General features: G+C 39.2%; 1 protein-coding gene across 1 annotated transcript in view; it reads left to right on the forward strand.

The window, feature by feature from the left end:
- Positions 1-25,311, forward strand: part of PIEZO2 (piezo type mechanosensitive ion channel component 2) — a gene marked incomplete at its 5' end in the record, with an annotated part of 234,741 nt that overhangs the window by 99,197 nt on the left and 110,233 nt on the right. Inside the window, one exon of the mRNA XM_081322722.1 lies at positions 18,309-18,351. Coding sequence (XP_081178848.1) covers positions 18,309-18,351 — 43 coding nt within the window. The remainder of the gene's footprint in view (positions 1-18,308; positions 18,352-25,311) is intronic.

Here is a 25,311-nt window from a genome sequence, read left to right on the forward strand (position 1 = left end):
TTTGTGTATCGTTTTTTTAATAAAAAAGACTGCACTAATCTAGAGTCTCCTTTTCAAGGCCTACTACAGTTGCTTTCAAACCTGTCAGATATTATTATAGACTCCATCCACACTTTTGGAGCATGGTGAGTTTATAGACAGGTCTGTTACACAATCCACACATAAAGTATTTTTTAGTAACTGGACAGATAATGGGAACAAGTTGTTACAAGGAGAGAGGGATAAAACCTGCTTTCTGAATTGGTGCTGGTTGTCACTGAAGAGAAACTATAAGAACAGCATATTTTGAGGTCTGGCACAGTCCTGAACTCTTAGTGAGAAAAAGAAAAGAAAAATATATATCAAAGGAGTAGTCCTAAAGCTACAAGAAAATTTGCTAAACAATTCTTATAGATAAATAATAGTCAACTTTGTTGAATGGAGATCCCTTTCTCCTGAATGTAACATACTGTATTTGGGGGAGATGTTAAATTTTATAATCCCATTTGTTCCATTATTGGATTAGATCAATGTAATCCTCATTGTTGTGTTTTAGGTTTTCCTTGTGTTCTTTACTTGATATATTTTCTGTTTTGAGTACTAAAAACAACAAAAAGTCAGTCTGATATTACCTCTTAAAATAATATAATGTATGCTTAACATTTCATTTCCTCACACGTATAAACTTGCGTATTATACAATAGTATTACTTGGATCCAGTTTAATTAATCATTAACTTTTACAGTATGCATTTACAATGTTTCATACTGTATATACTTTTGTGTGTGCGTGTGCGTGTGTGTTTGTGTTACCTGTTTCAAGTTTGTATATTTTTAAAAAAAAATGTAAAAGAAAATATTAATATAGCAGGAACAGAAGGAAGTTGTGAAAAGGATATGTGATGTCATTATATTGTTATCTATAATGACACATAATATATCTGCAGATATATCTTTGACAGTTACCAGATGGTGGAAGAACTAATTTGGTATTTTGGCTTTGTTTTATATACATGTAAATATGATTTACTTCCTTACTTAGATATCTTTCAGAGATTAGAGGTTTAGCCAATTTTTCTTACACATGAAGGTTAATGAAAATGTAATGTGATATTACTCATCTCAGTGCTTGTCAGGAAAATAGACTAGGATGCAGGAAGGACTGGGGGCTGTCAGACAATACGGTAACAAATAAGCAGTTTTATTTTATTTTCTAGGTAACGGTATATAGATTTACTACTATAGCAGAAATTATTATAATATACAGTAACAGTCATTTATGGTGGAATATGAGTCCGGCTAGCTTATAGAATTTATTATAGTGCTGCCAATGCTAGGAAAAGAACTCTGCAGTTAATTCTCCATTTTACTACACTTCTTTCTTTGAGGAAAATGTGTGTGTGTGTAAGTTTGTGCCTTTCTATATTACAGATAGTCTTCACTTAACAATCACAATTAGGCCTGGGATTTTGATCATAAATGATTGTGGTTGTTAAGCAGGTTAGCCATGTGACCTGACTTGATTTTATGATAATTTTAAGCAAGTCCATGGCAGTTAAGCAAATTACATGGTCATTAAACAAACCACGTGGGAAATGAATCCAGCCTATGGTTTTTTTTTTGCAGTTTTCTTCTGAAAAATGGCAAAAAAAATACTGCAAATTGTGGTCACGTGACCATGGATGCTGCAACTGGTTGCAAATGTGAGCAGGTTGTCTATCTGGAATGTGATCTCATAACTATGGGTGTTTGTGCGACAATCATAACTTTGAGGATAGTTCATAAGATTTTTTTTCTGAGTTTATCATAACTTCATATGATTGTTAAGTAAGGACTAAAGGTAAAGGTAAAGGTTCCCCCGCACATGCGTGCTAGTCGTTTCCGACTCTAGGGGCCGGTGCTCATCTCTGTTTCAAAGCCAAAGAGCCAGCGCTTGTCCGAGGACGTCTCCGTGGTCATGTGGCTGGCATGACTAGACGCCAAAGGCGAACGGAACACTGTTACCTTCCCACCGTAGTGGTCCCTATGTTTCTACTTGCATTTTTACGTGCTTTTGAACTGCTAGGTTGGCAGAAGCTGGGACGAGTAACAGGCGCTCACTCTGTTACGTGGCACTCGGGATTTGACCCGCCAAACTGCCGACCTTCTGATCGACAAGCTCAGCATCCTAACCCACTGAGCCACTGCGTCCCTCTAAGTAAGGACTAGATCTATATAAAAAGCAGGCTGTGTAGAGTGCCTATGCGTAGCATAATAATGCTGCAGCATAATTGCCCATGACCCTGTGACTGCATTTATATGCCATGCAAATCATAATTTAGTATGCATTAGCCTTAGTGAGCCTTTGGCTACCATGCTTCCTTCCCATATGGCCAAAGAAGAGTGCACAAGCCATTTTTATATAAACACATGTTGCTTTGGTAAGATCTGGGTCTTTCTTTAACATCATAACTAGCTTCAGCAAGTCAGTATAAAAAAATTACAATTTAAAAAATCATAATGTACAGATAGTTCTTGACCTACAACTGTAATTGAGCCTGGAATTATGGTCATATGTTGTGGCAGTCATTAAGCAGGTCGTCATGTGACCATTCCCGATTTTACAATCTTTTTTGTGGTGGTCATTAAGCAAACACTGTGATGTTAAATGAACACCATGGTCATTAAACGAATCTATTATACCCAGTGAATGTTTTTTGCTGGAAATAGGAACCAGCAAAACCCCCTGAAAATTGTAGTCATGTGACTGCAGGACACTGCTCACAGCCATAAATGTGAGCAGGTTGCCTAGTTCCAAAATGCAGTCATGTGACCTGGGGAGTGCGGCCCTTGGATGTCCAGAACCAGGTTGTAAGAACATTTTAGGTGGTGGTGGTGGTGGTTTCCATTGTAACTTCAAGTGGTCACTAAGTGACTTGTAGTTAAGCGAGGACTACTTGTAATTTCTTAATTAATGAAATGCTTCAGTAATTCCTATCCAAATGGAATCAGAATATAGCAAGCAAATTGCTGAATCCATTAAGTATTAAAACTTGAAGAGCAAAAATTAGGTATTCATTATTCAACATCTGAACTATTGATTGAAAATCTGAAATAGCTACTGAACAATTTTCATGTTTGAATAAATACATTATTATAACCGTTTTTTCAGAAACAATTGACAATTGGAAATGACTTTCAGCCACTGATCACATTTTAAATGCAATATATTTTTTATTTTTCTAGATTATTCCATCTTTGAAAAGTGTTTTTATCTTTTTAAAGCTGTAGTTCACTTGGTAGAATTGCAAACTTTGCAAGAGCTGTTGAATTGGTAGTTTGTTTTGCTTTAAATGTCTATTGAATATTGTTTTAAGATTTTTGCTAAAATATAAGAATGTGTCCAATGTGTTTTAATATCTCTGCATTAAAATCCTTTATGACCTAAATTTAGGAGGCCTCATCTCATATAGTTTATATGAGCTAGTAATAGTAATAATCTCTCTTCTAAATCAAAATGTATATTCTTAATCTTATTAATGACCATTGAAAGACTAGAATTTGTAGATTCAGCTGAGTTTCAAAGAATTAAAAGCTGTTCAAAAAGTAAAATAATGTAAATTTATTTAACCAATTAGATTTTAGACTGAGTTCTTTAGTTTAATTGGTTATCAGTCTGTTTACATTGTTATCATTATAATCCTTCCTCAGAAAGAGAAGTCATTGCACGAATGCTAGCAGACATTTTGCTTTTAGGAAGATATTTACTGTATTGTTAAAGAAGAAAACATAATGCAGCAATAATTATTTTCTACTGCTTTTCATCTTGAGAAATATGGAATATAGCCCAGAAAGAAAAGAGTACATTGTGATATTTCAGAGATTTTTATGTTATATGGATATTTCAAATTACTATTGCTTTTGTTATTAAATTATATTTTAAATTTAAATCTAGAAGCCATCTTACCAGAAGATATCTTTTTTGAATTAAGACCTACTGAGGGACATGTTGTGAGGTACTTATAAAAAAAATATGCATAAAGAAATAGCTGCCCTCAAAAACAAACAAAACTCAGCCGTTCAAGAGTTAGTATTAGTTAAAACAATAGAATAGCCTTATTGTACAGATAGTCCTCAATTAATAATCACAATTAAGTCCAAAATTTCTGTTGTTAAGCAAGACATTTGTTAAGCGAGTTTGCCCCATTTTATGACCTTTCTTGCCACTGGGATTAAGTGAACCATTTCAGTTGTTAAATTAGTAACCTGGTTGTTAAGTGAATCTGTCTTTGCTACTGACTTTCCTTATAAGTAGGTCACAAAAGGTGATCACATGATCAAGTCAATTGCCAAGCATCTGAATTTTGATCATGTGAATGTGGGGATGTTGCAATGGTTGTAAGTGTGAAAAACAGTCATAAGCCACTTTTTTCAGTGCAGTTGTAACTTCAAATCATCACTAAGTGAACTATTCTAAGTTGAGGACTGTCTTTATTTAGTTGGAAAGAATTAGGCTTAAACACAGTAGGCCAACTTAAAGCACGTTTTGAAAGAGAATGTTTTAAGCAGAATGTCTTAAAAACAGGACATCTTCAGAGGATTTTTAATGTATTACAACTGCAAAGACTTAAGTTACCTAGACCTTTTAAACTTTCACATTTGAATTCAAAGACTGGAATCAGACATCACAGCAAATCATTAGCATATTTCATTTTGGCTTAATATAACCTATGAATGCAGCTGATTATGCATTATTTATGGAAGAACCTGGTCAAAGATTTCCTATTTTTTTGGAAAAAATACCCTTATCTTATAATAGCCAAATAAGTTAGTAAACAAAAAGATACTAAAAAGGGGGAAAGTGGGAGAAGAGACATAAGAGAAATAAACTTAAGGGATGAACAGATACTTCACACAAAAACAATAGGGTTTCTATTATGGACATTGAAATGTCTTTCCATTTTTTATAGCCAAATTATTTTTCTTTTTCTTTCTGGAGAGCATTACCAATATAAAGGAAAAATTAAATTTAAACATATAGTTTGTTTTAGTACTAAACAAGAAAGTCAAACACCATCTGGATCTATACTAAAATTCCTAGGCTTTTAGTGAACAGCTAGACAACTCATGAACTTTTGGGTCATCCTTTGATATCTCTGATATTTTCTTTATCAGATGCCTCAGTGCCTTTCAACAATGACAATACTTTAAATTACTACCTTCATTGGAAAAGTTGGGATACATTTAGAGATGTATCTGCCTTAAATAATCCATGTTGAATTGTATAGCACAGGAAATGTTTTATGACTGTTAGGTAGATGACTATGGCCTAACTGGTTGGGTTGGCAATATATATAAACTATGATTGTATTGTTGTAATAGAAACTCTATTGTATCACTTTAAATGTGTGATGATTGGCCAACGCTGTTTTTCCAACGGCCAGAAGAGGGAGCTAGAGACATAGCTTCTCTCTCTCTGTTATTCTGCCCTGTACACCACCCTGAGTCTTTCGGGAGAAGGGCGGTATAGAAATTAAATTAATAATAATAATAATAAATTCTCTCTGTTACGTTTGCTGTTACTTGCTGATTATTGTGGTTTGTGGGTTTGCTACTGTTTGCTAAACCTGAAGAACTGTGTTTTGACTTACGAACTGGTAAGAAGACTCTGTATTGGATCATCCTTGGACTATTGTTATTTGCTATCATCTCTTTACTCATGTATGACCTGGACTGATTTTTTCTTGGACTGTGCTATTGTATTATTCCACAAGTAAAACTTTTTTACACACCTCAGTGTATCTGTGTGCTTGCTGCGTAAACTTGACTACTCTCAGTATCCTCTTTTTCTGTGCAAGCTCTTGTTAGGTCAAGAGGTACTCTCATATCCTTATTATTGGTTATGGGCCCAGTGACATACTGAGAGCTAGTGTACGCAGTACCATATTAAGACAGCTGAGTTTGTGTTATCTGTTCAACTGAAAATGGCACAAGAACAGTCAACAAGTATCTCCTGGATAACCCGGTTAGATGGTACAAACTACATTTCCTGGTCTACAAAATGTTGCTTGCTCCTGCGCAAGGAAGGACTATGGGCTGTAGTTAACGATCCGCTGGATGTGACTGCTTGGAATCCAGCATATGATGAAGATGCAAAGAAGATAGCTAAATTTAACCAAGATAACAAAAGAACTCTTTGCATAATTGGACTAACACTGAATGACCAGCAGCTTGTCCATATTCGTGGTGAGGAGTCTGCTGCTAGGTGTTGGGACACTTTGAGACGGATTTCTGTTCGTCATAGTGTGGGTGCACATATACACCTTACACGTAAACTGTTTAGGGCTCATCTTCTGAAAGGTGGAGATATGTTAGCTCACTTGGCATTTATGAAGAAAACACTGCAAGAGCTACATGAAAAGGAGCTGATTTTCTCAGAGCTGCATCAGGTGTACATTATTCTTTCCTCTTTGGATGAAAGTTATGATGCTTATGTTTCTTCTCTGGAGGTCCTGACCAGAGAGGAACTAACATTGACAGACATAACTGGGAGATTGCTGGAAAAGTCCAGAAGAAGGCAAGACAGAGACCAACTGAGAGAGTCACAACCACAAGAGGAAAAACAGTCTATTACTGCTTATACTGTTAAAAAATGTTATTCTTGTGGGGCTAAAGGGCATATTGCTAAATTTTGTAAGAAGGGTAAGAAAAAGAATTCAGATAGCAATAGGAGAGTAAGAAAAGATGATGGTTTAGCTGTTTCTGGTTCACCAACATCCGTAAACCATGATTTGTGGGTGGTTGATAGTGGGGCGTCTCAGTGTATAACCAAGACTAAAGAGAGGTTTGTCCATATGACTAAGAGCAAACAGCATGTGTCTTTAATTTAATTTAATTTAATTTAATAATTTGATTTCTATACCGCCCTTCTCCCGAAGGACTCAGGGCGGTGAACAGGGCAATACACAATAAAAATCGAATACAAAAATTAAAAAGCCATTAAACATCATGCCCATAAAATCAATACATATTAAAGTTAAAACTAGTTTTAAAAACCCAAGCCCATCCCGTCAGACCAGGCCAGCTTGTTCGAAAAAGAATGTTTTGAGATCGCGCCGGAAGGAGCGAAGGTCGGGGGCCATCCGGAGCTCAACCGGTAAGCGGTTCCAAAGGTCTGGCGCGCCCACAGAGAACGCTCTCCCCCTGGGGGTCACCAATCGGCATTCTTTGATCGGTGGCACCCTGAGGAGGCCCTCTCTGTGGGAGCGCACTGGACGGAGGGAAGTTGACGCCGGTCGCAGGTGTTGCCGTAGGTAATCCGGACCCATGCCATGAAGGGCTTTGTAAGTCATAACTAACACCTTGAACCTCACCCGGAGAGCAACCGGTAGCCAATGCAGCTCGCGGAGCAAAGGTGTAACGGGAGTATCGGGAAACTCGCAAGACAACTCGCGCGGCTGCATTCTGCACCAGTTGGAGTCTCCGGGTGGACCTCAAGGGCAGCCCCATGTAGAGAGCATTACAGTAGTCTAGACGAGAGGTCACGAGCGCATGAGTGACTGTGCGCAAGGCATCCCGGTCTAGATAGGGCCGCAACTGGCGCACCAGGCGAACCTGGGCAAAGGCCCCCCTAGTCACAGCTCCAATATGCTCTTCCAAAGAGAGCTGTGAGTAGAAGGACCCCCAAGTTGCGGGCCCTATCTACGGGGGGTAATAGCTCACCCCCCATAGCCAATGGATGGAGAATGAAAGCCTCTGGAGAAGGTAATGCATACTGTTCGTGTATTAATGAGCATTTACCAATGTTATATGTGCCTAAACTAAGGTTTAACTTGTTATCCATTAAAGCATTGTTGAAAGCTGGGTTTGTAGTAACATTTAGGGGAGATAAATGTATTATCGAAAGGAATGGTACTAGTGTTGCTGCTAACCTGGAGAATGATCTATTTGTTCTCACCGACAAGCCAGCAATTATGGTTAATGCAAGTTCTGTCCATGATAACAAAAAGCCACATGATGAGTGTATCCATCTGCTTCATAGACGTTTAGGGCATGTGAATTTCAAAATGCTACGGAAGACTGTTGAATTGGCTAAAGGGATAAAACTGAAACCGTGTCAAAAGTATTTGAACTGTAACGCGTGTAGCCAAGAGAAAAGCAAGGTAACCCCTGCAAACAGAACTAATGGTTTTAAGACCACTGTACCTTTAGAGGTAGTGTTTGCAGATATCATTGGCCCTATGAAACCTAGTCTTGGTGGAGTCTGCTACATCTTGAGTATCATGGATCATTATTCACATTATGAAGCAGACACATTTCAGCATTTTTCAAACTGGCTGAAGTTTGCAGAAAGGAAAATGAAACGTAAGGTTCTTTGCCTTGTAACGGATAATGGTACTGAGTTTACCAATACGCGTTTTGTAGCTATGTTACAGACAGCTGGCATTGAACACAAGCGTTCAGCCCCTTACAGACCACAACACAACGCGTTTGCTGAGCAACGAGGGCAAACGCTGCAGGCTATGGCTAGAACAATGTTTTCTGATTCTGGATTACCCGAAAAACTGTGGGGAGAGGCAACAATGTGTGCTAACCACGTCTTAAACGTTGTGGTTAATTCTACAACTGGTGAACTACCATATACACGCTGGCATGGTAGGAAACCTGATCTAGGTTACTTACACACATTTGGAGCCCCAGCATGGGTTCATATTCCAGCACAACTGAGGCGAAAGGGACAACATAAAGCAAGACAATTGTTTTTTGTTGGCTATGAGTCCAACCATAGGTCTTTTAGGTTTTGGGAACAAGGTACCACTAATGTGTACTGTAGTGCTAGTGCTAAGTTTCTAGAACACGTTGGTTGGAGCAAACTAGAGCAGGAAATTGTTGGTGTTGATCCTCTCGTGTTTAGTGACACCCCTGATATTGAAAACAGACGTGATGCTGAACCTACTGTTAGGCACTGGCAGGCAGTGAAGCGGGTGTTAAGATATCTACAACAAACCATTCATTACTCATTATATTTGGAACCTAATCGTGATTTGATTTTAACTGCTTATGCGGATGCGAGTTTTGATACTGATGTAACTACTCGGAAATCAACATCAGGTTTGGTGATAATGTTAATTCGCTAATAGGATGGAAATCCATTAGGCAGAAACATATCAGTCTGTCCACAATGGAAGCTGAATTTTCCTGTTTGTCTGTTTTGTGTACTGAAGTACTATGTTATAAACAAGTAGTAATGGACAAGGGACTAACTGTAGAAAGTCCAATCCTCATTTATGAGGATAATCAATCTGCAATCAAGATGGCAACGAACGCAGCCATCAGAACACGATCTAAGCATACTGACCTATGATACTTAAACATCAGACAGTGTGTAAAAGATAAACTAATACGGTTGGAATACTGTGCAACCGACGGTAACATTGCAGATCATTTTATCAAAGCTCAGGGCGCAGTTAAGCACAAAGCCTGTTGTGAAAGTTATGGCCTAAGGTTGTAAAGAGTGATATATAGTCATACCCAAAGGGGAGAATGTTAGGTAGATGACTATGGCCTAACTGGTTGGGTTGGCAATATATATAAACTATGATTGTATTGTTGTAATAGAAACTGTATTGTATCACTTTAAATGTGTGATGATTGGCCAACACTGTTTTTCCAATGGCCATAAGAGGGAGCTAGAGACATAACTTCTTTCTCTCTGTTATTCTCTCTGTTACGTTTGCTGTTACTTGCTGATTATTGTGGTTTGTGGGTTTGCTACTGTTTGCTAAACCTGAAGAACTGTGTTTTGACTTACGGACTGGTAAGAAGACTCTGTATTGGATCATCCTTGGACTATTGTTATTTGCTATCATCTCTTTACTCATGTATGACCTGGACTGATTTTTTCTTGGACTGTGCTATTGTATTATTCCACAAGTAAAACTTTTTTACACACCTCAGTGTATCTGTGTACTTGCTGCGTAAACTTGACTACTCTCAGTATCCTCTTTTTCTGTGCAAGCTCTTGTTAGCTCAAGAGGTACTCTGCACATCCTTAACAATGACATTTTGTATTATGTCATAAACTGTTCATGATTTTTATGTCATAAAATGATTTATAAAATTTGCCAGTTTCATTTCCATAGGAAGCCTGGGTCCCAGATTTTGGACATATTCTGTAAGTTAGCCGATTTGAGATAGCTTGGTTCAGAAATTGTTGCCCTATGCACCGTTTTGCCCAGTTAAAAGTTACAGGAATGAGTTTTAGTAATATATAGATTTTGAAACTAGACACGAACATGGATAGATTGATATATTAAAAAAGTAGCCTGGAACAAAAGAGGACATCTGGATTTGGGTGGCTCTCTATTATGACAACTGAAAAGAACAAATATAATTTTTTAAAAAGTATTCTGATTTCTACTTGTTAGAGTTATAAACTGGCATCTTGAAAATATATTTCCAGCAGTTGCTGAAAGAACCTTTTTATACTGCCCCAATGCTGTTGGTGTTTTTACGTGGCTATCATTCCTGTGCTCAGGGCTTTTTTTCTCATAGAACGCTCAGAACGGCGTTCCGGGACCTTTTTTTTTTTGCAGGGGAAAAAAAACCCAGTTCCCTTATTGGCTTTCCTAAGCCTATTGCAGGGCTAGCAATCTTGGCTCTTTTTTATGACTCGTGGACTTCAACTCCCAGAAATCCTGAGCCAGCCATGCTGAAGGGAAAGGGAGAGGTTTCCAAGCTGAGCCATGCTGGCTCAGGAATTCTGGGAGTTGAAGTCCTTGAGTCATAAAAGAGCTTGCACTAGAGGACATTAAAATTATTTACAGGATTACTTCTTTAGGAACTAAACGTTTAGAATCTAAAACAGCTAATTAAAAAAAGCTAACAGGAAAGAACCTCACATTTTTCATCTGCTTCTGTCTTTTGGAAGGTAAAATTAGATAACAAAATAATCTATTTCTTATGTTAACATCTCTGCAATGAAATCAAAGTTAACAGGAAAGAAATGAGAAACATTTTTCTCAATGTAATGTGTTTAATTTAGCTGATTCTAGAAAAAAATAGTATCTTTTGTACACTCTTGAAAACTATTTTGAATCTAAAAAAGTCTTAAGAATGAAATATTCTTAATTTGGACTTTACTTTTACTGTTTAGACTGTTGTGTGTTTTGAAAAATAGATTATTTAGAATCTAGATATGTTGCACTTCAGTCTTTAAATAATTAACCTAGTATATACATAACAATATATGATGTTTTCCCTGGTGAGCTAAACATCAATAACAACATTTATTAAAAAGGCTAAAATAATTTCTGGTGATATTATCTGTATATTAAAACTTTGGACAAGCAGTGATCATGTATCCTAGCAAAAGATGTTACATATGTGCATAAGTGTAGTCAGTAGCATATGCCCTTTTAAAAATATCAAACATGCAAAGAAACAAAAATAAGTCCAAAATATCTGTATTACATCCAGAAATGCCAACTTTGCAACCAATATTTCTCATCCATAACTATGGCACCCTAAGGATACCTGCATACATGCAAATGCTTCTCTGGGATCAGTAATGCAGCAGGGATTGCTTTTTCCTTCCAGTAACATATACCTAAAACCAGTTTATTGCATTTGGCAATTGTACTAAAAAAATATCTCATTGTCAACCAATATAATTCATTTAATTTGAAATCAAGTGAAAAATTGATTTAAATTATTTTATTAAAACAAATTAACGGCAATTCTTTCATAAGAAGTTGCCTCAAACAAAATGAGTTTGACATGCCTGCTCTTGATAGTTGAATGCTCCAAAATAAATTCTAGACCAGGCCTGTACATGCAGCCTACCAAGCACCCTTGGACAGAGCACAGACTTAAAAAAAAAAGTAATAAAATCACCACCACTGCCCTGAAAGTCATGTTGCCTAGTGCCTCCATGGCTTACCATGACCACAAGCTCCAACACCGTAGATGCTCCTCTAGTCACCAAATCATTGATTAGCCCACCAGCATTCCTTTGCAGACCACAAAGATTTTTAATTTATCAGTGTGGGCCTTTCCCTTCTACAAGTTGCACAGATCTCTTCTAGATTTTCCTCTTGCCTTTCCGAGTTAACTCCTTGGTCTCTCATTGAGCAAGAATTGACTTTGTAGGGAAGCATATTATCATTTGATGTATATTTAACATATGTTCTACCTTTATTTACCAATTATATAATATTTGTATGCAATCCACATGGTGAGGTTTAATAATAATAATAATAAGTTGGAAGGGACATTGGAGGTCATCTAGTCCAACCCCCTGCTCAGGCAGGAAACCCTATACCATTTCAGACAAATAGCTGGCCAGTCTCTTCTTAAAAACCTCCAGTGTTGGAGCATTCACCACTTCTGGAGGCAGGTTGTTCCACTGGTTAGTTGTTCTAACTGTCAGGAAGTTTCTCCTTAGTTCTAGGTTGCTTCTCTCCTTGACTAGTTTTCATCCGTTGCTTCTTGTCCTGCTTTCAGGTGCTTTGAAGAATAGCTTGGCTCCCTCTTCTTTGTGGCAGCCCCTGAGATATTGGAACACTGCTATCATGTCACCCCTCACCCTTCTCTTCATTAAACTACACATACCCAATTCCAGCAACCGTTCCCTATATGTTTTAGCCTCCAGTCCCCCAATCATCTTTGTTGCTCTTCTCTGTACTCTTTCTAGAGTCTCGACATCTTTTTTACATCGTGGTGACCAAAACTGGATGCAGTATTCCAGGTGTGGCCTTACCAAGGCATTGTAAAGTGGTATTAGTACTTCACGTGATCTTGATTCTATCCCTCTGTTAATGCAGCCTAGCACTGTGTTGGCTTTTTTGGCAGCTGCAGCACACTGCTGGCTCATATTTAAGTTATTGTCCACTAGGACTCCAAGATCTCTCTCACAGTTACTACAGGTGAAACTCAAAAAATTAGAATATTGTGCAAAAGTTCATTTATTTCAGTAATGCAACTTAAAAGGGGAAACTAATAGATGAGATAGACTCATTACATGCAAAGCAAGATAGTTGAAGCCGTGATTTGTCATAATTGTGATGATTATGGCTTACAGCTCATGAAAACCCCAAATCCACAATCTCAGAAAATTAGAATATTGTGAAAAGGTGCAATATTCTAGGCTCAGAGTGTCCCACTCTAATCAGCTAATTAAGCCATAACACCTGCAAAGGAGAGGATTGTCAGGAAAAGGCCATTCAAAAGTGTTGGGGACTTTCACAAGGAGTGGACTGAGGCTGGAGTCAGTGCATCAAGAGCCACCACACACAGACGGATCCTGGACATGGGCTTCAAATGTCGTATTCTTCTTGTCAAGCCACTCCTGAACAACAAACAACGTCAGAAGCATCTTACCTGGGCTAAAGAAAAACAGACCTGGTCTGTTGCTCAGTGGTCCAAAGTCCTCTTTTCTGATGAGAGCAACTTTTGCATCTCATTTGGAAACCAAGGACCCAGAGTCTGGAGGAAGAATGGAGAGGCACACACTGCAAGATGCTTGAAGTCCAGTGTGAAGTTTCCACAATCTGTTGATTTGGGGAGCCATGTCATCTGCTGGTGTTGGCCCACTGTGCTTCATTAAGTCCAGGGTCAACGCAGCCGTCTACCAGGAGATTTTGGAGCACTTCATGCTTCCTTCCGCAGACGAGCTTTATGGGGATGCTGACTTCATTTTCCAGCAGGACTTGGCACCTGCCCACACTGCCAAAAGCACCAAAACCTTGTTCAATGACCGTGGGATTACTGTGCTTGATTGGCCAGCAAACCCGTCTGACCTGAACCCCATAGAAAATCTATGGGGCATTGCCAAGAGAAAGATGAGAGACATGAGACCGAACAATGAAGAAGAGCTGAAGGCCGCTATTGAAGCATCCTGGTCTTCCATGACACTTCAGCAGTGCCACAGGCTGATAGCTTCCATGCCACGCCGCATTGAGGCAGTAATTGCTGCAAAAGGGGCCCAAACCAAGTACTGAGTACATATGCATACTTATACTTTTCAGAGGTCCGATAATGTTCTATGTAGACTCCTTGTTTTATTGATTGCATGTAATATTCTAATTTTCTGAGATTGTGTATTTGGGGTTTTCATGAGCTGTACGCCATAATCATCACAATTATGACAAATCACGGCTTGAACTATCTTGCTTTGCATGTAATGAGTCTATCTCATATATTAGTTTCCCTTTTTAAGTTGCATTACTGAAATAAATGAACTTTTGCATGATATTCTAATTTTTCGAGTTTCACCTGTACTATTGATCAAGGTACCACCTATACTATAGCTGTGCATTTGATTTTTCCTGCCTAAATGTAGAACCTTACTTTTTTCACAACTGAATTTTATTTTGTTAGATAGCGCCCAGTGTTCAAGTCTGTCCAGATCCTCCTGTATAGTTTATAGTTTATAGTTTATAGTTTATTTGATTTATATACCGCCCTTCTCCTTGGTGGGACTCAGGGCGGTTCACAGGGCATACATAAGAAACACTATACAAAAATTAAAAAGAATTAAATCCATGCCCAATTAAAACAGAAGTACAGATTAAAAACAATTAAAAGCCCATAATCCCCCATCAGGCCAGACCAGCTAATTCGAACAGATGGGTCTTCAGGCCCCGACGGAAAGTTCGAAGGTCTGGTGCCATCCGGAGCTCCACCGGCAATTGATTCCATAAAGCCGGAGCCCCCACAGAGAAGGCCCTCCCCCTGGGGGCCACCAGTCGACATTCCCTGACTGGCGGCACCCTGAGGAGGCCCTCTCTGTGGGAACGCACAGGGCGGAGGGGAGTCGATGCCGGCAGCAGGTGGTCCCTGAGGTAACCCGGACCCATGCCATGTAGGGCCTTAAAGATCGTGACCAACACCTTGAACCTCACCCGAAAGACAACTGGTAGCCAATGCAGCTCGCGGAGCAAAGGTGTAACATGGGAGTACCGGGAAACTCCCAAGACAACTCTCGCGGCCGCATTCTGTACCAGTTGGAGCCTCCGAGTGGTCTTCAAGGGAAGCCCCATGTAGAGAGCATTACAGTAGTCAAGGCGAGAGGTCACGAGCGCATGAGTGACTGTACACAGGGCATCCCGGTTCAGATAGGGCCGCAACTGGCGCACCAGGCGAACCTGGGCGAAAGCCCCCCTAGTCACGGCCACTATATGCTCTTCCAAAGTAAGCCGTGAATCTAGAAGGACTCCCAAGTTGCGAGCCCTATCCACGGGGGGTAAGAGCTCACCCCCCATAGAAAGAGATGGAACATTTGGAATGTCCCGGGATGCCGGAATGCACAGCCACTCAGTCTTGTCAGGGTTGAGCTGAAGTCTGTTCCTCCCCATCCAGACCCGAACCGCCTCCAGGCAACGGGACATCACGGCGAGGGCATCACTGGGGTGGTTTGGGGTCGAAAAGAAAAGTTGGGTATCATCGGCATACTGATGATACCCAACTCCAAAACCACGAATGATCTCACCCAGCGGTTTCATATAGATGTTGAACAGGAGAGGCGAGAGAACCGACCCCTGAGGAACTCCACAAACGAGAGACCTAGGGGCCGATCTCTGCCCCCCTGCCAACACCGACTCCGAGCGTCCCAGGAGATAGGAGGAGAACCACTGAAGAACTGTGCCTCCCACTCCCAATCCCCTGAGACGCCGCAGCAAGATACCATGGTCGATGGTATCGAAAGCCGCTGAGAGGTCTAATAGGACTAGGACAGAGGAATGTCCCCTATCCCGCGCCCTCCAGAGATCATTCACCAGAGCGACCAATGCCGTATCTTAAGCCTATCTTCTGGAGTATTGGCTATTCCTGCCAGCTTGGTGTCGTCTGCAAATTTGATGAGTTCCCCATCTATCCCCTCATCCAAATTGTTGATGAAGATGTTGAAGAGCACTGTGCCCAGAACAGAGCCCTGGGGCACCCCACTACACACTTCCTTCCATGTAGATGCAGTTACATTGAGGACCACATGCTGAGTACGGCCTGTCAGCCAGCTGCGAATCCATCTGGTGGTGATGCTATCTAACCCACATTTTTCTATCTGATCAAGTAGTAGGTTGTGATCTACTTTATCAAATGCCTTACTGAAGTCCAAGTAAATTATATCTACAGCATTCCTCTGGTCCACTAGTTTTGTCACTTGGTCAAAGAATGCAATAAGATTTGTCTGGCATGATCTGTTTTTGACAAACCCATGTTGGCTTTTAGTGATAACTTTGTTTGCATCAAGGTGTTTGCTGATTTGTTGTTTGATTATCTTTTCCAGAATCTTCCCAGGTATTGAGGTCAGGCTGATAGGTCTGTAGTTTCCTGGATCTATTTTTTTCCCTTTTTTGAATATGGGAACTACATATTGGGGCAATTTACAATTGAAAAAAACATATATTTAAATTCATAAGATTAAAACATAAAAGCAGGGCTTTTTTTCTCATAGAATGCTCAGAATGGCGTTCCGGCACCTTTTTTTGCACAAAAAAAAAAGCTTTTGCACAAGCTATGCTACTCCCTCTATTGGCTTTCAAAAGCCTATTGGCTTTCCAAAGGCAATAGGAATTGCTGCTGAGCGCACCAAAAGACCTGGCTAGCAAACGTTGCACCAGCTAGTTGTCTGCAGCGAAAACAAGTAGGCAGGAACTTTGCATCCCTCCTTGCTGCCCAACTACACCATCTCAACTAGGTAAGTAAGAGAGGACAAGAAGTGGGAGGTGGATTTGGCGGAGTCCATGTGCACTCCATCCTTGTGCTCACCTGTGTCAGCCAGGCTGGTGGCCTACCTGGTGCTGGACCTGCGCCACCGTTGCATCACCCTGCATGTATAAGTGGCCACCCTGCATTTCCTTGCCCGCACCGCCTCCACTGCCCATCCCGCGCAGCCCCGCCATATAGAGCTGCTCCCACAGCACCAGCCGTGCTGGCCCCGGGGGGGGGGAGCCTGCCACCAACACCCCTCGCACCTGTGACCGCAGCAGTGCCGCCCCACCCCACCCACCCCCGCCTCCTGCGCCCGCCAAGATGAGAGTTCCAGCAACTTTTTTTTTTTAGAAAAAAAGCACTCCCTGTGCTCCATAGCAAATCACTGTTGTGACTCACTGCAAGTTTGATACTGGTTAAACTGGTTGAATATTGGTATGAATTCACCACTGCATCGTTCCATCATAGCAACTGGTCCTCCTGGCTGGCTGATTGCTAAGGAATATAAGAAAAATCAGGATTTCTATGCTGTGAAAATGTGTCAGTTTAAATAGCAGCTATATAGAAAAATAAACAATATTTTTTATTTATATTTATTGAAGATTGTTCTTAAAGTAATAGACAAACCTAAAGAAAAAGAAAAAAGAAAGATGGTAGAAAGAAAAAGGTGCAAGAAATGAAAGAAAAGTTATGATGTATGACTTCCAAGTTTTCCTTCAACAAACTGCAATCTCTCCCTCTTATTATGCAAATTCCTTCAGCATCTCACTTAATCTGAATCTTTTTTAATTGTTGAACCGGTAAATCATTTTATCATTTATTTTATTTTATTTTATTTTATTTTTTCTTCTTCCTTTCTCCTTTCAGCAAAAAGTCTATATAAAGTTTCCAGTCTTTCAGAAAAGTTTTTGTTCTTTTTTTGTCATTCTGACATTTTTGCAGTCTAACTTTCACTGTGGGAATTTCATTGTTTTGCCATCGTTGAGCATATAATAATCTTGCTGCAGTTACCATATACATAATCAGTTTGCCATAAGTCTTTTTTAACTCATTGCCCATAAATTCCAGTTAAAAAGTTGGTTTTTTCACAACATTTTCTTAAAATCTTTTGCATTATCATATGAATTTGTATCCAAAATTTCTTGGCTTTTGTCATGTCTACCAGGCCTGATAAAATATCCTATCATATTTTAACATTTCTAAAATTGGTTTGAAATACTTTTCTACACTTTTGATGGTTTGTTTGGTCTCATATACCACCAATAGATAATTTTATAAAGGTTTTCGCTTTAGTTATGGCACAATGTGAATTTCATACCATTTACCCACACTCTCACATGTGTCTGTTTATTAAATTTTGTCATGTCATTTTGTCATGTCATCTTTAACTTGTTGTTTCAAATCTTAACAGAAGTCTATACATTTTTGTTATTATGTGTTCACTGTTTGTACATAATTATATGTCAACTTCAATTTTGTGTTTTTAAATTCCAATTATTTTTTACCGATATTAAACCTTTCTTTTAAATAAGCATATGAAAACCATTGAAAACTATGTCCTTGTGCAGTTAGTTGTTCTCTTGACTTCATTGAAAAATGAAAACTATCTAAAAGAAATTTAATATGTCTTTCTTTCTGCAGGTTTGACATGGGAAAAAGCACTAAGACAGATTGGATTTGAAAGGTGAGCATCAGATGTTTGTCTTACGAAAGAGGAAATTGAATTTTGCGATTCAGGTTGATTTTTATTGCCATACTATGTGTTTTGCTACTTAAATAATATTGGCATGTACATGTAATATATTTAAAATTTAAAAATGACATTACTTCACATTTTAAAATAAGAAGAAAATAAATAAGGAAAACAATGGAGAATCGATGTTACTTCTAAATGGTTCTACATCAGTGATGGGATTCAGCCGGTTTGCACCACTTCGGCAGAACCGGTAGCTAATTTTTTGTTGCCCAGGTCCAGAATGGACTTCTGGAAGCAGCATCCACACAGAGAACCCCTTGTTCACATATTTGAATCCCACCACTGTTCTGCATAACTTCTGAAGAATATGTTCTGCAACAGGGGAACCCAAGGGGGCTTAAAATAGTCAAGATAGTGTATCTCATTGCATGATTGCACTACCTCTTTTTAGCACTTGCCATCTGCAGTTGTTCACTACTGAATGATTTTAAAAATCATGCTGGAAGTGATGAGAATGAGAGTTTTATCCAAAGTTTTATCTGAAATACATAGGAAAAAATATTAGGAGAGTTATATCTTAAATTTAATCTAAAATTCTAGGCTCTAATCTTTCAAAATATGGTTGGATGGTTGAATTTGGTAGAGCCAAATTTAGAATTACTAGTGTATAATATAAAGGATACAATTTTGTAAGCCAGGTATATATTTGAAAATTCCTCCAAAAGATCTTTGAATACCGTGTTTTTCCTGAAAGTAAGACCTACCCCCAAAATAAGCCCTAGCTTGATTTTGGGGGGATAGGCCTAATATAAGCCCTAGTTTTGGGGTGAGGTGCATTCCTAAGGGATGGGGTGGGTGGAGCTACCCCATGCACCCCGCAATCACTAACTGTTGCAGCCAGGCCTCCCATGAATCCCATGCCTTGCCTCACTGGCTCACTTCTTCTGTGGCCAAAGGAAATGCCTCTACAGCTGAGAACCGAGCTACGGACTCAATCCATTCTCGGCTGCCCAGGCATTTCCTTTAGCTGCAGAAGAAGTGGGTCGGCTGGGAGGGGCTGTCAGTATCGCCGCGGTGAGGTGAGACCTTGGAAAAAGACATCCCCCCAAAATAAGACCTGGTGCCTCTTATGGAGGCAAAAAAATAATAAGACCAGTCTTATTTTCTGGGAAACATGGTAGTAGAATTCCTTTTTTTAAAAAAAAAATAATCCTAGAGGAGTGGTTGTGAATTGTCATATATAATATAATAAGTGAAAGTATTTTTAACTAAAGAGTTTAGTCCTAACTTAGGTATGACAGGTTGGGTGATTTTAGTCCAGTCACTCACAGGATTGTTGTGGAGAAAATAGGAGGAGGAAGATGTATTAAATATGTTTTCTGCATTATTTATAAAAATAATAATAATAAAGAGGGGGGAATCTTTTAAATAATTTCCATAGCCTAGAAATAATGTGAGGTTAGAGACCAAATGCTGGACTATTCTCAGAATATTTTTTACAAAATAAAATGGAGCACTATTTTATACAAGTATATTAGAAGCAAATCCCATTTTGTTTAATGAATCTTATTTGCAACTAAGTATGTAACATTTCAGCTTCAATTTATCTTTTTTTCATTTTGAGCTCCTTAAGACTATTTTGATTTCCTTCAGCTACTTTCATCTGTTACTAAATGTCCTCATCATATGATGCTATCATTTAAATAGTGATATTTACACATTTATTTGCTTCATTTAGATGATGCAACTATTTCTCAATTACCATGAAAACAATTATGTAAATATTGTAAAACTAGGGACCGTTGCTAGGATTCAACTTTTAAGAGTCAGTCCAAATTCAAAATACAAGGGTAAGACTGTTATGGTCAAGTAAATGGCACGACAGAACAGAATGCTAAATATGTTTTTTCTTCATTTTGTAAGGAAACTCAAATAGACTAAAACAAAGAAATTCTTAAAAAGAAGTAGGTAAACTCAAATATGCATTGCCTATACGTGGATTTTTTTCACATACAGTAATGGGATATGTATCCAGAAAGAATTGTGTACATGATAAGATATTTTGAAAAGACTGGGCAAAAAAATACTGTAGGAATTATTTTCCATTTCAGCAGACTTGCATGATAGTCCCTGTTTAAGGAGAGCTTGCAAATGAGAACTCATTCAGATCCAGATTTCAATAATTCAGGCCTTTTTCTAAATGTTTCACAAATGTGTTTAAAAGAAATAATGAAAGGGAAAGGGATTTTTTTATAAGCCTCTATATTTACTCTCAACGTTGGTTGGTCCTCTTTTGCTTCTTGCTATATTTGCTATTGCTATCCTCCATTGATTTACTCATGTTCCTGGTCCTAAAAATAGCATTATTCCCTGTATACTTACACATTTAATTTAATGTGTATACTTAATATGCATTTTTTTTTAAGAAAGGAAGCCTTTGTAGCAAAGGCACCAAGGATTAATTGTTTCTAGTGTATGTGTTTGGACATCTGGAAGTAGCTTGATAACATGATTTTTTGGGCTGAGACACCCAGAGGAATTTTTAGGCACATTTGGTTCCATTTTTTCAATATGGCACTTCTAATATAATGATTCTTAAAATTGTATTATCATACCATAGAAAATAGGCCTAACCCTAGATCATGCTCTAAAATTCTCTTGCCTTTGAGTCAAATCCACTTATCCCGACTAAGCAATAAGTGGAAGATTGAATTTCCAGTCTGGTAGACTCCTTTTCATTTCTTTGTATCTTGAAGTATTTTTATGTTTAACCCTATTTTCTTCTCTTGCCATACAAATTGTTATTTAAATTTAGTATCTAGAACGGTAGGGTTGTACAATGAGCCAGAACACACAGAATGCTGTTCATTATCATTGCTATTATCATAACCTGCATATAGAGTTATTTGTAGTGTTTTACAATTGCCAGAAATATTCAAATTTCTTTCAGGATTTATTATAAATTATTGAGAGGATATAGAATTTTACACAAGAACTTTGATAGCTGTTCTCAAATTAATCATCCACAAATCATCTTACTATTAATCTTAACATTAGAGCCTCTGGTTATTTGGATGCAATGAATATCTGTATCAGTCTGTTCATCGAAAACATAAATATAGCTTCAGATTAATTTAGAGAGCTGAAATCTACATTTAAAATTCTGTTTTTTTCCTTAGGCAAAAAAATTATGTTAATTTATTCTACTCCCCACCCTTTGAGGAGCAGGATTTAGCCATGGCCAGAGGATTTTTTTTGCACAAGTTCACATTGTGAACCAATAATGCCCTTTCCTTGATCAGGGAAAGCTGTGCATAATCACTTTGGTAACCTCCCAAGTGTATAGCTGCAATGCATTCTACATGGGACTGCCCTTGAAGAACATCCAGAAGTTGCAGTTGATGTAGAATGTGGCTGTGCAAGTAGTTATGATCATACTTCAGTACACCCACATTACGTTTTGCTTTATTTGCTGAATTTGTTTCCAATAGGTTTCTGGGTACAATTCAAGGTACTGGTTGTCATCACTAAATCCCTTCATGGTATGAGGTCAAGCTGCTTTTCTCTGATTGTCTTTACCCACCACATTCGTCTGGGTCTCATCAATTAAAGAGTGCCAGCCGAAAAGACCCAAGAAGCATTTATTTTCTGTGGGAATGCCTGCTCTTTGGAACAGCATTTCTCCCAAATCAGATTAGCCCCAACTCTGCTGGCCTTTTGTAAAGCCCTTTGTGAGGCAGGGGAATCAGAAATGATTGAATCCAATTAGCTGCTGACTGGTTTATTCTCAGTGGCCATTTTCATTTTGTTTTCTGATGTGTTTTCTTCATTCCATTTTGTTATTGTAATTGATGTTTTTATTGTATTAGCTGCCTAGTACCACTCTACATAAATCATCATCATCATCAATCATCCTGTATGAGTTCCTTCTTTAAAAGTAAATTATTTGCTGTTGTTGATATTGTTACTTTAATCTTCCTTTTAATAGTTCAATCTTCCTTAATCAGTTCTCTGAAAGATTTATTTTATTTTTTTTATTTTAATTCCATTTATATCCCGCCCTTCTCCGAAGACTCAGGGTGGCTTACAAGCTTAGCAGTAGCTAAGATACATTCTTGAGATTAACAACATCACTTTTATGGCCTATTTAATGAATTCCTAATATTCCTTTTCAAGCCTAGACTGATCAAGGTTCCTTAAATATTCTATATAGTTTAATGCTTCAGAATTCAGATTATACACAGAGAGAGAGAGAGACACACACACACACACGCAGACACACACACACACATATATATATGCTTTTTTTGTACTAAACCCCATGACTGTATATTTTTCTGAAACATCTATGGTATCAATTAGTTGTGCATCTAATATTACATTTATACATAATATAACCATTTTTTATAGATTAAAATAATTATTTCACCAGGACTTCTATGTTTCTTGAAAGCATATTATATCCATCTAACTACTTATGGCTGAAGCATAATATAATACCTGGCTTAGCTTAAGCAAAAGAAGATCACCAGAGGCATATGGTATCATATTCTAAATGAAGTATGGATAATAAATGTATCTCTTTTTTATTTTGAAGAATTCAGCAAGTCTCCACTTTTTAGTGTTGAGTCCATAGCCTGTTCAATGTAGATTTGAATTCAACATTCCTTTGTATAAAACTGATTTTATAGTGTGCTGGAAAGCTTAGGTCTAAATGAGTCAAGAGACATTAGTATTAAAGATTTTGTACAATCATAGGATAATTTAAAAAGATGTGAAGCAACTATGTAGACAGAATGTATTCAAAAGGAACCAGGAAAAAATTCTGCATGGGAAAATGTGTATAGCAAGTGGGATTATAGGAATATAAACAGGAAGTTTATCAAAGGAAAAAAATGAAGTCAGTTTTAGCAAAGCAGAATATGGTGCTCAGTTTACAAATACCGTATATACTTGAGTATAAGCCGAATTTTTCAGCCCACTTTTTGGGCTGAAAAATTCCACTTCGGCTTATACTCCAGTCAACAAAAAAACTTACCGAGGACTTGTGCGCGGCCGAGGCTTTGGTGCTTCCGGGATCGCGCGCACCTCTCCCAAGCCACCGCCGTCCGGAGACCTGCCGAAGTTTGGGGAGGTTTGGGGAGGTGCGCGCCTCCCCAAACCTCCCCAAACGTCGGCAGGTCTCCGGACCTCCGCGCCCTGCCTGCCTGCTTCTTTCCGCAGCGGAAAGAAGCAGGCAGGCAGGGCGCGGAGCAGGCAGGCAGGGCGCGGAGGTCCGGAGACCTGCCGACGTTTGGGGAGGTTTGGGGAGGTGCGCGCCTCCCCAAACCTCCCCAAACGTCGGCAGGTCTCCGGACCTCCGCGCCCTGCCTGCCTGCTTCTTTCCGCAGCGGAAAGAAGCAGGCAGGCAGGGCGCGGAGCAGGCAGGCAGGGCGCGGAGGTCCGGAGACCTGCCGACGTTTGGGGAGGTTTGGGGAGGTGCGCGCGCACCTCCCCAAACCTCCCCAAACTTCGGCAGGTCTCCGGACGGCGGCGGCTTGGGAGAGGTGCGTGCGATCCTGGAAGCACCGAAGCCTCGGCCGCGCGCAAGTCCTCGGTAAGCTCCGGGCGGTCACTTGCTTCGCGTCTCCTGAGGGAAGGGGGGGCGACTGGAGCGGGCGTGTTTCCTCGCCTGCTGGGCGCCGCGATTTGCCCGGGGAACGCGCGGGCCCCGAATGGCAGCGTGGAGCGAGGAAGCGGACAGCCAGGGCTTCCCCGAGAGCCGCGGCCACACAGGGTATTCCTGTGTATTCAGGCTTGCAAAATGGCGGATCGAGCCTCTGCTGGCGGCAGAGGCTTGCAGAGCGCGGATCCAGCCTCCGCCGGCGGCGGAGGCTTGCAGAACGGCGGATCGGCTTATACTCGAGTCAATAACTTTTTCCAGTTTTTGGGGGTGAAATTGGGGTTCTCGGCTTATACTCGAGTCGGCTTATACTCAAGTATATACGGTACTTTTTTTTCTGTAGTTTTGCAAAAATAGTACAAAGAATTAATGAAGCACTTCAGTACCATTAGAAGCAAGTACAGAATGTTGATACACCTAATATGCCTGTAAACTTAAATGACACACAAAAAGCTCTCTGCCCTTGTTCTATACAACTACGGTATATGTGTCAGAATAATCTATCATCTCAATTTCAATTCATGTTAAAAATTATGATTTTTAAAAATAGAGTCACTCATTAAAGTTCAGTGAAATATTACTGTCCACAAATTGATTGTTTCTTAATTGGTTTTGGTAAAACAATACTTAGGCAAGAACATATTGCTTAACTTTTCTTTTCCTCATCATCATGTATCTGAATTCATAATGTCTTCTCATATCAGTGTTGGGCAAGGGCAGCAGCTATAGTTTTTGTTGTTGTTAGTTGCGAAGTCGTGTCCGACCCATCGCGACCCTATGGACAACGTTCCTCCAGGCCTTCCTGTCCTCTACCATCTTCTGGAGTCCATTTAAGCTCACGCCTACTGCTTCAGTGACTCCATCCAGCCACCTCATTCTCTGTCGTCCCCTTCTTCTATTGCCCTCAATCTTTCCCAGCATTAGGCTCTTCTCCAGTGAGTTTTTACTCCAGTGGTAATTTTTTATTTACAATTTAATTTCTAAACGATAAAGGAAACGGTTTACTGAGTTTATAGAATTAAAAAATAAAGATAGATATTCTGTATTTGTATCATTATAATTTGGGATTGGGGAATTTTTTGTGCTCCACTGAACATGGTTAAAAATGTTCATTTGCTGCACTTTAAAAACCAGAGGTAAATAATTCAAAGTTAGGTAAATGGTTTATGGCATCTTACTTAGGAAGAGGTTTGTTTGTTTGTTTCTTAATATTATTTGATATTTTTACTGTTTTGCACACTACCCAGAATCTCCAGATTGGGCTGGAATAAAAAAACAAACTCTAA

This window comes from Vipera berus (assembly GCF_964194415.1).
Source record: "Vipera berus genome assembly, chromosome: 3".
NCBI classification, from domain to species: Eukaryota; Metazoa; Chordata; class Lepidosauria; order Squamata; family Viperidae; genus Vipera; species Vipera berus.